General features: G+C 32.0%; 1 protein-coding gene across 1 annotated transcript; it reads right to left on the bottom strand.

The window, feature by feature from the left end:
* Nucleotides 1-1,902: 1,902 nt before the first annotated feature.
* On the bottom strand, nt 1,903-13,054 carry LOC145319531 (beta-1,4-glucuronyltransferase 1-like). The gene is made up of 17 exons (XM_080161712.1): nt 12,952-13,054; nt 12,209-12,248; nt 11,369-11,419; nt 10,517-10,593; nt 10,119-10,191; nt 9,598-9,669; nt 9,041-9,136; nt 6,755-6,825; nt 6,296-6,361; nt 5,885-5,974; nt 5,002-5,038; nt 4,819-4,869; nt 4,411-4,502; nt 4,077-4,183; nt 3,236-3,288; nt 2,724-2,810; nt 1,903-2,199 (listed from the first exon to the last, which is right to left on the bottom strand). The coding sequence occupies exons 1-17, from the start codon at nt 13,026-13,028 to the stop codon at nt 1,966-1,968; spliced, it is 1,374 nt and encodes a 457-aa protein (XP_080017838.1). The 5' UTR covers nt 13,029-13,054; the 3' UTR covers nt 1,903-1,965.
* Nucleotides 13,055-15,533: the final 2,479 nt, after the last annotated feature.

Here is a 15,533-nt window from a genome sequence, read left to right as displayed (position 1 = left end):
AATTCAGTTTTTTTTATTGTAGGGAACCTTTACAGATGGTTTTATTTGAGTCTTAGAAAGTTTTCATTCTATTTTTCAATCCTCGAATAGAGTTCCCAAAGTTGCTTGGGGCTCAGCCACTAGTGTATGTACAATGTACATTCTCTATTCACAAGTTAATTTACCTCTCCTTTGAATGGAAGTTACTGGATGAAAAGTTTGCACACTGCTAGTTTTAAGTTTCACCAAACAATCAAAATTTCATAAACGCAAGTGAATGATAGAACGTTTTAAACTTTGGACACTAGTTTAATATATATTTCAATGTCTCTTCCCTCCCTGAGATGAATTAATTTTAAAAATTTGGATATTATGCTACGATAAACATTGGGAGATGGCCCGATCTTTCGATTTCACTTTTACAATACAATAAAAATTCTACGCTCAACTTTATATAAAACCAAACTAGAAAAATATTTAAATAAACAAATATCTATCATTATAGAAGTTTCTTTGTGTTACTAAATAATTTATTTCTAATTTGAACACAATGAAAATATTGTTGACTTTCTGACGCCTGTATTTACACTAATCAATAATAAAATATTTATTAATTTATTCTGTTCAAGTCTACAATATTACTCAGACAGGGAAAGGGCACTTATGGTTAAATTATCCTACAACCCTTTTTTCCCCAGTACTAACATTGTATGGTATTATTATTAGGAATTGTGGTGCTCATTAAAATTTGTCGCCCATTATCCTATCCCTGACTATACTCAATTATTTACAGCAAAGCCTTTCTTTAATTTGTTTAGACGTCATTTAGTTTTTTGCTTTATTTTAATGGGCCGAATACAGAAAACTTTGCAATTATATTTAGGTCTTCGGTTTGCAAGATTTTTGCAATTATGACTTATAAATATGTATAGAAATTTGTTTATAACACATTTGGTTGAATGGTTAAGACTTAATAAAAATATATTTTCTAGAGTTTATTTAATACATGATTTAATGATAAAAGTTCACAACAAATATATTTATATACATCATCACAATGAGTAACAGTTTTACTTTTAGTAACGCAGCAAAGTTAGTTAACTAATTAGCGTATATCACCCCCATCTTATAAATAAGAGCTACTTTGATTTGATACCAAATGCGTTTGATTTTTTTACATTTGCTAAATTTGCTCTTATATTCATTATATTTTCTATTTCCTATTACTGTATACCAGTCTACTGTTAAATTTTAATCCAGAATACAGTGATATTTTTATTGCTTCGCTACATATTATAATACTAGAGTTGGCTCGATATAATTATCTCCCTATTGGCTAGTTTTCTATATGCATATCTATTTCTCAATAAATCTATTTTCCTCACCCGGCATTACTATCTAAAAGAAAGTAAATATTTAATAATTTAAATGATTTTTAAAAGATTTTTTTGAATTATAATTTTTTCTTTACATTACCATCACCAAAGGGTTAATGATGATGATTACAATTTTAGTTTAATATTTGAACACACAAAATGTCGCCACAATCGAATTCTTTTAAAACATAGTTTTCTTAAATTTATCATATTATAAATTTAAATTTTCTTTTTTATGATTAGAAATTAGATACATCAATATAAGGTAAATAGCAACATGAAATGAAAAAAATGAATTTATTTTTAATAAAGTAAAATAATGGGTCTTATCGTTCTGGGCAATGAGAGTTTATTATGGATTATTGGAGCACTATGAGTTTTAATCGTATATTCCTTGGAAAACTTGAGCTCGTTTATAGACATTTATTTCCTATATAGATCTGACATGGATCTTGAAGCAATTAAGCAGGCCGTTTTGTACATGTTAAAAATTGGAAGATTTCATTAAATAAAAGTAATCGCAAATATACTTAGTAAATAAAAGACATTGTTAAAAATTTTATTTCCATAACGTAAAAGTCAAATTGTTGAATTTATTTTACAGTTAAAATCACATAAAGCTGTAGCTGTTTGCTAGCCGCCTTAATTTGATAAAAGCACCAGCAGCCGCCAGCCGCCCCCACAGCCAGCGACTGGACATCCCTGCTAGAAAAACTAAAGTGTATTTTATTATATACAAAGGTATGAATGGTTCATTTTCATATTTTGCTTGGATCTCTTTCTTAAACTTTTTGAAGAGTTTTGAGTTTTCACTGTTCTGCTTTGCTCTCCAATAGGGCCTTTCCTACAAAAATACATATGTATATAAAAGTATTTTTGAAAATGTAGATTGAATAAAATATTTCTTAATGGCTTTAACTTGGATTTTGTAATATTTTGTCAGTAGACCCTCACAAACAAAATGTGTATAATTCATTTCTGGTAACCAGAAAATCATACAAAATCTAATTTTGAGAGAAAATTAAGCTCAAATTTCTTATCCAAAGAGCTGATGATTGTTAATGTCAAAGGGAAAAAATATTCTTATTTTTCAATTCTTTAGGTACAAGTTTGCTTTTAAAGTTTTTCATTAAACCATCGCGTATATGATTTAATAAATGCTGAATTTACTCCCATAAGGAGCCTTAGACAATACTTATTTCTTTTAAACCCATAATAAAAGATTTACCAGGAAATGTGTAAGCATTTCTAAATTTCCATTAAACTAGCTACTATTAAACTCCACCCATTATAAACAATATTATTGGAAATTTGTAATTATTTCTAGAACGAGTTACTTTTAAACTCCACCCATATTAAACAATTTACCTGAAAATTTTTTATCATTCCCAAATGAACCAGGTAGACAGGACTAATAACTTGGAAACTCCACCCACCAATGTAAAGTTCATATGTCTTAATAGCAATACATTAATTAACATTAATTAGAATTAAATATTCATAAAGAGAGCAATTACAATAAAAATTAACTAAACATTTTATCAATATTTTATTTCATAATAATTAGTATTTGGTTTCTATAATTTATTTTTTACCCTTGATTAAAAAACTTTATTGGTTGTGAAAATGGGCTGTTTATTACACTAATCCCCAAAGTTTTTTCGTATTCGTTGGCATAACAACTTTGGAGACTTTAGTGAATTCTGATTGGTTGGTGCATGAAGTTGTGTGTTTAAACGTTTCAACAACTAAATATTAATCTACAGAAGGGGTAATTTTGTGTATCATCATTGGGGATGTACATCAATTTATCGGCCATTTTATTATCCATTAAGATCCCGGACTATCATGGACATCTCTTTTCAAATTATTAAGTGAACCTGTGAGTTTCTTGTATATCCATAACCAACAAATCTCTCTTCATATTTGGGTACTAAATAAAATCCAAAGCTTTTTATAGTCATACCAAAGACGTCAATAATGCTGACATCAAAAAGTAGAGTAGGGGGCATGCCTTGGCCCCAAACAGACGCAACTCAATACCATGCACATTGCACAGTTAGGATCATCAGACAAAGATCGTGCAATTAAAGGGTTGGTTGTCTGTAATGTACTGTACTACGGGTATGAGGTGAAGGACCAAGAGTCTGGCCTTGAGTTGACAAGTTGACTGTTCAGTCCAAGTGCAACTCACCCATACGACATTAGCATAGTGTCAATAAAAAATGACTTCATTCTAGCCTACAATTGGTCAATTAATGTACTAGCCTGCCATTTATAATTTAGTCTGTGTATTGGCCTGCCATTGGTAATTTAGTCTGTGTATTGACCTGTCATTGGTCATTTGTAATTTTTTTATAGGCACTATAAAGAGCTGTATAAAGTCAATGACTTTGATAGGCAAGAAGACTTGAATCTTGATCTATTGTGTCAACTTATTTAATCCAGCGAAACACATCCGTTTAGTTGCTTAACCTTTGACGGAAAGTTCTAACTGTATAATTTGATTAGTTGCGCCTAAACTCTAACTATTTATGTCAATGGGCCAAATCCTATTTAATGCCCTAGGCTATCCTAATAGCTTACACTTAGGCTAGCCAAAGAAATTTTATAGGATTTTAAATATGAAGAAACGGAATAGGTGCATTTTTTAACATCTTTAGTGATGTTGTTGTATTAGCTGACTTTTGAAACTTCCACTTTAACAGACAAAAACTGTACCTGAATTTAAGGAAAGATAGAAAGGTTCATAGAGATTAGCAAAGTTAGCTTCATGACTTATTTGTACACTCGAATTTTCTGAGGAGTCGCGCAATCTTTTCTCAAATCTAAATAGATATATTTAATATGGATACTGATTTGTCTTATTAAACAGTATACGGATACAAAACCCTCAGTCTATATTTAATTTTCGCAAAAAGTTGGATCTTGAAATGAATACCCGAAAGTTGTTGGCTAAAATCTCCCCCTACCCCCTTCCAACTTTCTCAATAATGTACCTTTAGGTCCAGTGGCTTATACCAGACAACAAACTTTGTTCTGTATCATGATTTACCTTGCATAGTTGGTTCCTTCTTGGCACGGTTTGTTTATAATATCATGGAATGCTTGGGCTTTGTTTACCGATAATAATTCCAATAAATCATCCTAAATTTCGAGGTAAATGACTTTTTTTTATCAAGGCTTCTATATAAATCACAATGTTTGTATGTTCGCCAGTCTTTAGCGGAGGATAATTGTCATGCTTGGCAGCTGCCTGTAAGTCTCAATTAAATCAACCTTTTACAGTTCTAGAAATCAGCTGGAAGTCTACACCAGATCCAAATATTGCAATCAATCTTTTCAAAAGTAATTTTTAATGCATCCAAACTAGTTTAAATTTGAGGCTTAGTCACAGCTGCCGAGCCATGTAGACTGTAATATACTGCAAATTTCCGAACATCAAGTAGTTTTTAACACTTACCTTATTCTTAGGAATTCTTTCTACTTCATAAGCAGCAAAGGTAAATATACACTAAAATATAAATTAATTTATTATGGACTATTAATCATTTTTTTCAATGTAAAATGTGAAAAAATGTCAATAAGAGAAAACAAAAAGAAATAAAGATTTTTATGCATTATTTAACAGTTGAAATAAAATCACCTTATCACATTTTGCTTCGTCAGTCTTAATAAAATCACTAAAAAAATAGATCAATATATTGAAATTGTTTATGAAAATAAAATTAATAAAAATATCAATAATAAAGTTAAGATCTCTGAATATCTAAACGCTAAAAAAGACCCTTTAATGGTTTAGTATCATTTTCGGGTTCTATTCCTAGCTTTTCTATAATTAGGGTAGGTCCGTCCGTCCGTACGTCTCAGACAGATAGCTTTTTGCGTTAATTTAGGCATGTTAGAATTGTCCTTTCGATTTCAAACGTTGCATGGTGATTCCTGTAGTAGTTAGGTAAGATTTAGAAAGCGTAGCAACTCTATAACCATTACCAGAATGTCCGTACGTCCATTTTAAACATGTTGATTTTTTACTTTTTTAACAACAAATTTTTATGTGATCTAATTATCCGAATGTTCTGATTTTTGGTATACTGATTCATGGGACAACAAAGTACAATATCATAAGCAAAGCAACTCTATAATCAAGTCCTAAAAATGTAAGTATGTCCATAAACATTATCCTGTATCAAGCAGTTTTTCAACAAATTTACCCACAATTTTGCTTTGACTCTTATTCATTTATATTCTGATTATTCAGTTCTGACACTGTTATTGTCCGTTTGTCCTACCGTTTCAGAGCTTCGCTTTTATGGATGTTGTCATCCTTGTTAAAATTCAAATATTTGCAAAGGGTCCAAGTTATATCATCTTGAGGGGGGCATAGGGCTCTATGTACATGATCTAATCGTATGCATTTAAGTCATTTGAGTTTTGTCGACATAGGATAATTATAGAGTAGTATCGCTCTCCAAGGTTCACCCCCCCCCCCCAAACACCCCCCACCCACTCAAATATGATAATTATACCTGAGCTTTTGTGTAGCTGAGGGGGATAATATAATATCTACATCTAGAGACATTGTGTATGCTGTAAGAGATGTTTCTCTAGCTAAATTTCTAAAATATAAATTATATAGATTTTTAAGTATAATTATCTTTCATTTCAATGTCTTTGAAAATTACCCTAACTTTTAAGCAGCTGTTATAAAACTCTATTAGCATTCATTGGATTTCTTTGACCGTCAGTCTGTCTAAAAAAATGGTGGAAAAGAGTTTTTTTTTGATAATTTTTGTGAACATTAGGCTCTATACATTGTTCTTATTATTATTTACAGAAGGTGTAATTTTGTGTATAATCATTGGGGATGTAGATCAATTTATCGGCCATTGTCTCACCCCTTATATCCCTGAGTTTTAACACTTATATCTATCTTTTACCTTAAATGGTTTTGTGGATATTTGTATCTATCTCTCCATACTTTATAATTTGGTGTAAATACTCTTCTGAAATAGTTTCACTTTTATTTTAATCTTATTTTCCTTGAATTTTAAGTGTGAAAGAATTATTGTGTTGTTAAACCAAAACTATTACAGCAACTCTTTAATTTTTGAACAGAAAACCCTCACCATTAAAAAAAATTGAAAATAAGAGGGAAGGGTTTTCTTTCGTTTGTTTGTTTGTTACTTCAGATCTGGTTAGGTAAGGTTATATTAGGTACTGTGTAGCCCCGCAGGATTCTGGCTCGGCAACAGATATGGCATAGGAAAAAACTTAACTTCAATTTTTTTCTTCAAAATAAGACGGGGGGTGTAGTTTTCTGTGCTCGACAGGCACATTGAGGGGTAGCACGAATTAAAGCTACTCAATAAATGAATATCTATGTTACAACTTCTTACTTTCTAATAGCTTCCCACAGAGACCTATGGTCTTGACAGTCTGACAAATAATCTTCAAGTCCATTGAAATCCTGCAATATAAATGAAAATTGTATCAATTAGATCTTTTTAAAAATAAGGATGAAAATGTGGTAACACGGCAGCATACGGACGGGCATTACACAGAGTTGCTACGCAGCGGCTTATCAAATCAAGCCTTCAGCGCTAATCCTATTATCACCATTTCACCCCTGCCCGCTGAGACCCCACAGGCAGCGTTCAGATCGGACTGTCTAATAGGGGGAGGGACGCGGCCACTTTACATCCCCGCGCCCCAGGCAACTATCCTACCGGGAGGTGGTTACCTTCCCCTTGACTGCAGCTTACCCCACAAATGCCTACCGCCGCAGGGCTCCGCCCTTGTCTCCCCACACCCCCTTCAACCTAACCTATTGTTATCATCTATTTTTGTATATATAGTAATAACCCTATTGTAAATGTATTCAGTTTTAAATATATCTTTGTAGTAGTAAATACTGCTAGTTCTTTATTGGTAGAATTCTTTAAGGCTAGGGGCTCGTTTGGGATTCGAACTCGCGACGGTAAGCTGAAACGCTTCAGCTTACCACAAAACATCAATATTAATTGTCAACACTTGTAGGGTGTCAGAACTGAATAAGCAGAGACAAATGTATAAGTAGAAACAAAATTGTAAGTAAATTTGTTGCATAACTGCGTAAACACAGGATTCTGTTTCAGAACATCCATTTTTTGGACTTGATTATAGAGATGCTTCAATTAAACATCGTACCTAGTTGTAAAAGGAATCAGTAAAAAACAAACAAATAAAGAGGATAATTATATCACATAGAAAATTGTTATCAAAAAGGTTAAAAATCCACATGTTTAGCAGATAAGAAAAAAAACTTATTTTTGCTATAGAAGTACCTCCCAATGACTTATGGTCTATGTAAAATATAGAGTAATTGCTTTGAGAGTTTTTTTTTTATTCCAAAGTTTAGTTTGCTTGATGGGGAGATTAATCAGACAACATGAAGAATAACAAAACAAGAATGACAACATCCACAAGTAGGAAAGATCCTTATTGATAATTTTAATAGTTATTACATAATAGCAAATCATAGAAGGTATCAAAAGCATAACAGACAGATGGACATGTTAAATTGTTTATAACTTGCGGATGTTAGGGAAAAAGGCCGTTCCCTTCACCATGCTCAATTTTATTTTTAAGAAGAAAAAGTAAAAAAAAAAATGGTTTGGGGGGTGGAGATATACTCCCCCAAAATAGTTTAAACCTTCAATTGACCTATAAGAAGTTTCATTTTAAAGGAGAACCAAATCCGTTCAGTGGTTATCGGGATCCTTCGATAGAGACAAAAATCTCACTATTTTATATATAATGAGATACCATACGATATAAGTATAATTGCAAATGATATAAATTAAATTTATTTTAAAAAATCCCCTAAAATAATGATAGAAAATCTTCGAATATTTTTAACGAATCAACTAATCTTTAGTTCAAATTAGATATTTGATAATTACAAACGTACAAAAAACTTAAATTTTCGTAATGGCCAAAAGTGTTTCCAAGAAGACAGGAAAAAGGAGGTCTAAAGCAGCTCCAAAAAGATCAAATAGACCCATGCTTGCTAGAGATTCCAAAGGAAGATTTATCAAACAATCCCCAACCAAAATGACAGAAGCAGAGATGTCCAAAGGATCGGCAAAAAAATCAAGTAGACCAATTCTAAAAAGAGATTCTAAAGAAAGATACATGAAACAGACAATGAATCTGAAGAAAGCTGGTCCTTCAGGCCGTACTGTAACAAAAGTACGCCATCAAACTAAAAATAAAAACATTGAACATGGCATCAAGCGCAATAACACTAAGAAACATGTGGACACCAAGCGCAAGGATTCCGTCAGACAGAAGAGGAACCAGCACGTCAAGACCAAGAGGAGAACCAAGGGAAAGCACGAGGAGGAAAGAGAAATGACCGAGGAGATGTAAATAAAACTTTAAATATCCTAAATTGCCAATAAATAATTTTTAAAGAGAAAATATATATTTATTTTTATTACCGATAATATTGATGAAACATGATCTGTAAATAATTATTTATCAAATTAAATATCGTATTTAGGGAAAAAGAAGTCAGAAAGTCTAACAAAGCAATGATTAAATAATGAATTATTGTAAATTATTAATCGACAAAAGTATTTATTTTTTCCTCGCATAATGGATAAAAAAATCAACGAATTTCGTTTTTTAAATAAGTTTACCTGGATTACTGGAGGATAATCAAGTGGATAGAGAAAGCTGAAGGATGTATTTTCACGTAAATTCTTGTTACATCGTCGCAAATAATCAATAAATATCTAAATCAAGAATTGTACATTTTAGGCTCAGATTGAACTTCCTTGTTAATTGGCGAATTTGAAATATCTATAAACATATGTTACTTAAGATATGTGCGCCGTATAATATTAAACTTTTATGTGCGTGCGCCGTATAATATAAAACTTTTAAAATTCTAAGAAGAAAATTGTCCATGTGTTTTTAACTGTTGCTACTAAGCTGTTGTGCTATTTTTAAAATAAACTTTAAGATAATACTTGTTGATTGATTTTCTTTAGTATTATGTCATTTTATGTTTGTTTGACTTTAACAAAGCATTTAACGCTAGTAAGCCTATATTTTTCTAGGGTTCTCATGGTAATTAAGAAAACATATTTAAACTTCTAACCTAGACTATGTTAGTCAAATTTCCAGAAGTGCAACCTGAATGCATTACTGACAGACCAACCAATTGATGTAAATTTCGAGAAAAAAAGTTTACCTTAACTGCTGAAAATTCTATGTCTATGACAAACAGCGCAACTGACATTGGTCCATCCCAACTTGAGGATAACTGAAAAGAAATTTTAATCCTATATGTTAAAGCATAGATGTCCAACTGCATGTATGTATGTCTGATCTCGAAAACGGGTTGGAGAGATTGATTCCCTATTTTCAGAGAAGTTTTTAGGATATTTGTCGAGGGGGTACGACACTCCCCCTGTCGAATAATTACCCTCCCTTTTTGGGTATAATAATCTATATCAGCTCTAATCCTTTTGCTTTTTTATCTAAAAATCCAATCACTAGAAAAAACATATTTGAATAAAAAAAATTATTTACTGAAATGGTTATAGCATACGTGGATATTTTGACAGGTAAATTTTGGTCGTCAATTGAGGTTGCTGAACAGTCTTCAGATATTGAAAAGTACGTTCCTCCAGGGTCAGAAGAGAGAATGGTATAGGTTTATAATATCCATTCACAATATCCATGTACTTGATATCCATTATTACTGAATACCTGAACAATATCCACAAGTCTATCAAAGGAAGCTTGAGTGGCTACAGTAATATTATATGCATCTCCTAATCTTCTGTAATAAAGTTTTTAATAATTCGTATCATGGAAAGAAAACGAAGAAAACCCAGCGGGGCAATCATTTACTAATACCTTACCTAAAATAAACTATCAACAGTTACTGTGAAAATACGAGGAAACCCGCTGCTTCGTTTTCTTTTCATGATCCAATAATTCAAATCAATTTAGAATATGTTATTGCCCTAGTATCATTCTACTTTAACTAATTGTATCTTTATTTGATTTTTTACTTTTGCTCGTACTAAATATTAAATCTGATGTAAGATAGTTATAATTAGCTATGACCATAACTGTTTTTAAAAATAAGAAATTATTTTTACCTAAAATTTTTACCCACTATAACGTGGTCGTAAATGGCAAACTTTCCGTAAAAGTCCCTCCGCCCTAATTTTAGATCCTAAAATATTAATTTATTGATACAATATAAAAAAAAAGAAAAATAAAAGTATTTCTCTTTTTTGACATTTGACTTTACAAACATTTTTACCAATTTTAACATTTAGAGCAGGGATCATTTTGTTTATTCTCAATTGATTTTTGGATCGCTACTGATGCAAAATGTCTAATGTTTAAAAGAAATACTTTTTTTTAAATTCCTAAATCTGCCAAAAAACGGGTAGGATAAGTTTAAGATGTTTTGCGAAAATTTATTTCGTATCTATTTTTAAAAGCGAAGCTTTTCTATAATTAGGGTCGGTCCGTCCGTACGTCTGTAACGGATAGCTTTTTTCGTTTATTTAGGCATGCTAAAATTGCCCTATCGATTTCAAACTTTGCATGGTGATTCCTGTAATAGTTAGGTACGATTTAGAAAGCGTAGCAACTCTATAATCGTTACTAGAATGTCCGTACGTCCATTTTAAACATGTTGATTTTCAACTTTTTAAACAACAAAATTTGTATCAGATAAAATTATCCGATTGATCTGATTTTTTGAATACTGATTCCTAGGAAAACAAAGTACAATATTATAATCAAGTCCTAAAAATGTAAGTATGTCCATAAACATTATCCTGTATCTAGCAGTTTTTCAACAAATTTACTTATAATTTTGCTTCGACTCTTATATATTTATATTCTGATTATTCAGTTCTGACACTATAAAAGTCCTACCGTTTCAGTGCTTCGCTTTTATGGATGTTGTCATCCTTGTTCAAATACATAGCACATACCAAGTTTAAAATTTCCGTATCTTCTTTCAAACTTATTGTTTCATCCAAAATCTAAAATTCAAAGTTCTGATATGAAGTAGAATGGAGTCCGTCCGTTCGTTTGTCCCCTAATATCTCGCTAATCGTTGAGTCGATAAGGTTCAGCTTTAGTTGGTCCGTTGCTGGTTTAAAGCCACTTTACAGGGAGTGGGACCTAACTCCTTTTAAATATGCCTTTTAGAAACCCCCCCCCCCCCTCCAAAAAAATTGATATAACAAAAATAAACGTTGACCCTGTTATAGTTTTTTTTAATAGCTACAATATTTAAATTTCTATTATTCTATAATTATAATTTACTTAAAGTTGAACAATAATAAGATATCGTTGTTTGAAATTAATATTTGATGATTTAGCCAATTTTAAATGACGATTAAAGCAAAATAAAGGTCGTGTATATTTTCACAAAAACAATTTAGCAAAATCCACCAGAGGTTAATTATGACAATAATGTCCATTGTAGCACAGCATTAACAAGTGTAACAAAAGTGTGAGTAAATTTGTTGAAAAAAATATTAAATACATGATACTATCTCAGGACATACTTACATTTTAAGGACTTGAATATAGAGATGCTTCGCTTATAACATTGTACCTTGTTGTAATATAAATTAGTATTACAAAAAAAGTAAATAAGCAGCATGTTTTAAATAGACGTAAGGACTTTCTGGTAACGATTATATAGTTGCACCGCTTCCTAAATCGTACGATTCATATACAACTTTTATATAAAAAAGTTCATAAAATATTAATTTCTGATAGGTTAATTGTAGATTAATTGTAAATAATAAAATATTTCTTACCTTGGTATGGAAAGCATTAATTTCTCCTGCCGTTGAAGGGCTAAAATAAATATAATTATTGAGCTTATGATAGCAAGAAAGTTGAACAAATTTCAAATAAAAGATTTAAAATCAAGCAAAAAACTGATTTTACCCCTGCCTCTACAATTTCTATTGATATTTGTCGTCTATATATAAAAGTGGGGGTCAAAGCTGACAATTATCCACATGCCATTATTCTAATGGTTTTTGATGTAGAATATATGACATTAAATAAGGACCATGGCTTCCATTTTACCACTCACATTCAGGGATCTTAAGGGATAAGACAGTGTCCGATGAACATCGCAAATGGTTATACACAAAATTATCCCTCGTGTAGATTACAATTAGTGGTTGAAACATTTGGACACTTAATTTAACGAACCAATCGATCATCTTTACTTTACTATAAATTTTACCACCTTCCCCTCTCACCCCCCCTTCCAAGTCCTTGACTCTTTAGTTACATAATCAAATAGAACTGACCGTCCGACGGCACGAGTCATTTGTAAAGTAGGTGCCCTCCTATGAAATCAATAGCTCAATCTATTCTATAACTAGGGTTAATTAAAATTAGAATTTCTCTGAGGCTAAATTAGAGGCCTTATTTTTATAATGTAGATTTCCATATCAATAGGGTATAATTAAACTTTTAATAACTGCCCCTTGACTACTTTTTAGCATTTTTTTGTATTTTGCGTTTATAAATTTAAAAAAATTACCTGGAAGCTTCTACAACTATGGAATAATAGGTTAAGATAATAATTGATAAGAATAACATCACTGTTCTCACGTTCATTTTCAAGCATTTTTAGATCTATTTTAATAAAAGAATATGTTGTTGGAATAATTTATAAGTTTTGGTATACTTACATATATAGATTTCTTGAAATCCTATCCTCTAATATAAAGTAGTAAAGATGTTTTGTCTGGAGCTTAAGATCTCAATAACCTAAACTGGCGGTGTTCTCCTTTTTAGGGAAGCTTCACATAGGTCCTGGGATGGTTTTAGGCAGTTTTAATTTCAGATTAAGGCCTTGGGATGATTTTTCTGCTCCGTTTTTTCCCTTTGATTAGATCGGAAAAGGAGATTTTGTGATAATAAGAGGAAAATTCAATTTACTCAGCTGCTACTAAAGATATAAAGATTAAATTTCTCGACTTCTGTAACTACTAAATCTATAATATTATACAAGGCCAAATCGGTCCGTCGGTTATGCTATAAAGGACATCTATAATACAAAGAAGAATGATGTCTGTTTGTCTGTCCGTCTGTCCCTTAAGATCTCGGTAACCACTGAACCGATCGGATTCTACTCTTCAGGGTTTATACCTATTGGTCCTGTGGTGGTTTTAAGCTATTTTTTTTAGGGTTGGGACGCCCCCAACCCCCCCCCCTAAAAAAATTCTGGGGAAACTACTTCACATAAATTATTGGCGGCAGCACCAGAAATAGATTTTTTCTCTTGATTTAAATTTTTTTTAATTACCTCATGGGGCAAAGCCCCTATAGGCTAGGGGCGAAGCCGCTAGTGGATTTAAAAAGAAATACTGAAATAACTTTGGGTTTTGATCATCTACTCAACAAACTTCATTTGACAGTCTGTCTGTTAGACCGTTCCCATTGTTTTAGTAGTGTTTTTTTTTCATATTTCTGTGCCTTGCTTCTTAAATACCTAAATGTTTTTACGTGTACATGATATGTACTTCAATATAAAATGCATAACGTCGTTTGATGATATACTATCGTGTACTACCATTCTTAACTGTGTAACATTTTTAGAACAAGTAATCTGTTAGTGGCGAAACTACTCTATAAGTAATGCGTCTGTCTGTCCGCTAAATTCTCTATCACTATCTTACTATTGCTCTGTTTAGTATTTTGCATTCTTTATAAATGTTAACTTATCTCCTTTTCCTTATATCTCATTTTTATCTCTCTCTCTCTCTCTCTTTCTCTCTCTATTTTTCTCTTTTTTAGATAATCTTTTCAAAAAGCTTGGCTACTTATGAACGTAAACTTTATATAGACCAAGATTAAAAATATTGAAACATTTTTAGGATTATTTATCATGCAATTTTATAAAAGAAACAACAAGAATTGGTATGTTCTTAATCAGTGGTGGATTCTTAAAAGAACTTTTTGGCTCTTTGCCTCACTAAAATCAGTGATGCTCGTAATTTTTTTTTGTGAAAAATCATCCAAAATCGCAAAAAAAATCTACAAGAATTAATCAAAATCTTATGTTTGTGATATATAATTTTTGCAGATTTTTTATGCGATTTTGTAGGATTTTTCACAAAAATGCTTAGCGAGCCTCACTGATTTTAGTGAGGCAGTGAACTAAAAAGTTTTTTAAGAATCCACCTCAGTGCACTTATAACAATTGTTGTCAAAATATCTAAAACTCAACATGTTTGAAAGTTTCTTACTTATCGACAAAGTTATGTTATATCTGTGGGAAAGCCAACCCTTTAACTGTATTTCCTTTTTCTGAAAGTCCTATAAAACTGTGCATGGTAATGAGTTGTGCCTGTTTATGGGCCAAGGCATTCCCTTTTCATTTTAAAGTTCTTAAGTTTCTTTATAAAACAAGGAAGTAACACTGAAATATAAATCACTTGCTAATGCTAATGTCGTTTGGGTGAGTTGCACCTGGACTGAACAGTCAACTTGTCAACTCAAGGCCAGACTCTTGGTCCTTCACCTCATACCCGTAGTACAGTACATTACAGACAACCAACTCTCTGTGATGCACGACCTTTGTCTGAGAAGTCCTAACTGTGCATGGTAACGAGTTGCGCCTGTTTTGGGCCAAGGCATTCCCCCCACTCTAACTATTTACGTCGCGCATTTGACATAGTAGCAGTGGGAACCATTTTTAACGTCTTTAGTTTTGACGCGGTGTCGGACCGAGATTCGAACCTATCACCTTCCCGACGACGAGCGAATGCGCTACGTGTTGAGCCACGGTCGCGGGTTCAATATAAATCACTTACTATGTGAGTCAAAAACTAACGGACTTGCCTCTGTAAGACGTAAATAACCCATATGATATAGGGTATCTTCGCTACTTATAACTTTAAGCAAACTAGAGGTAAGTATATACTAATATACTATTTTCATTTGCCCGGCAACTTTCACATTCACATAGCAGACTTGATATTTATTTTCATAACATTGGAAATGCGCCAACTATTAAGAAATTCTGACCCCTAATAAGGATATAATGCTAGGAAAGTCGATTATCAATAAGACATTTTCAATTTGGGTGTGTGTGTTTCTGTATGTACTGAAGGATCT

Source organism: Acartia tonsa, chromosome 5 (assembly GCF_053477335.1).
Source record: "Acartia tonsa isolate MP-2025a chromosome 5, ASM5347733v1, whole genome shotgun sequence".
NCBI classification, from domain to species: Eukaryota; Metazoa; Arthropoda; class Copepoda; order Calanoida; family Acartiidae; genus Acartia; species Acartia tonsa.
This window is presented reverse-complemented; position numbering and strand designations above follow the sequence as displayed.

What these genes read in the sequence shown, in the direction of transcription:
- LOC145319531 (XM_080161712.1), bottom strand. Translation starts at nt 13,028, where the DNA reads ATGAACGTGAGAACAGTGATGTTATTCTTATCAATTATTATCTTAACC. An exon ending in ATACGGAAATTTTAAACTTG is followed by an intron (nt 10,594 to 11,368) that starts GTATGTGCTATG and finishes TTAATATTTTAG; the next exon opens with GATCTAAAATTAGGGCGGAG. An exon ending in GAAGGAACCAACTATGCAAG is followed by an intron (nt 4,184 to 4,410) that starts GTAAATCATGAT and finishes ATATCTATTTAG; the next exon opens with ATTTGAGAAAAGATTGCGCG.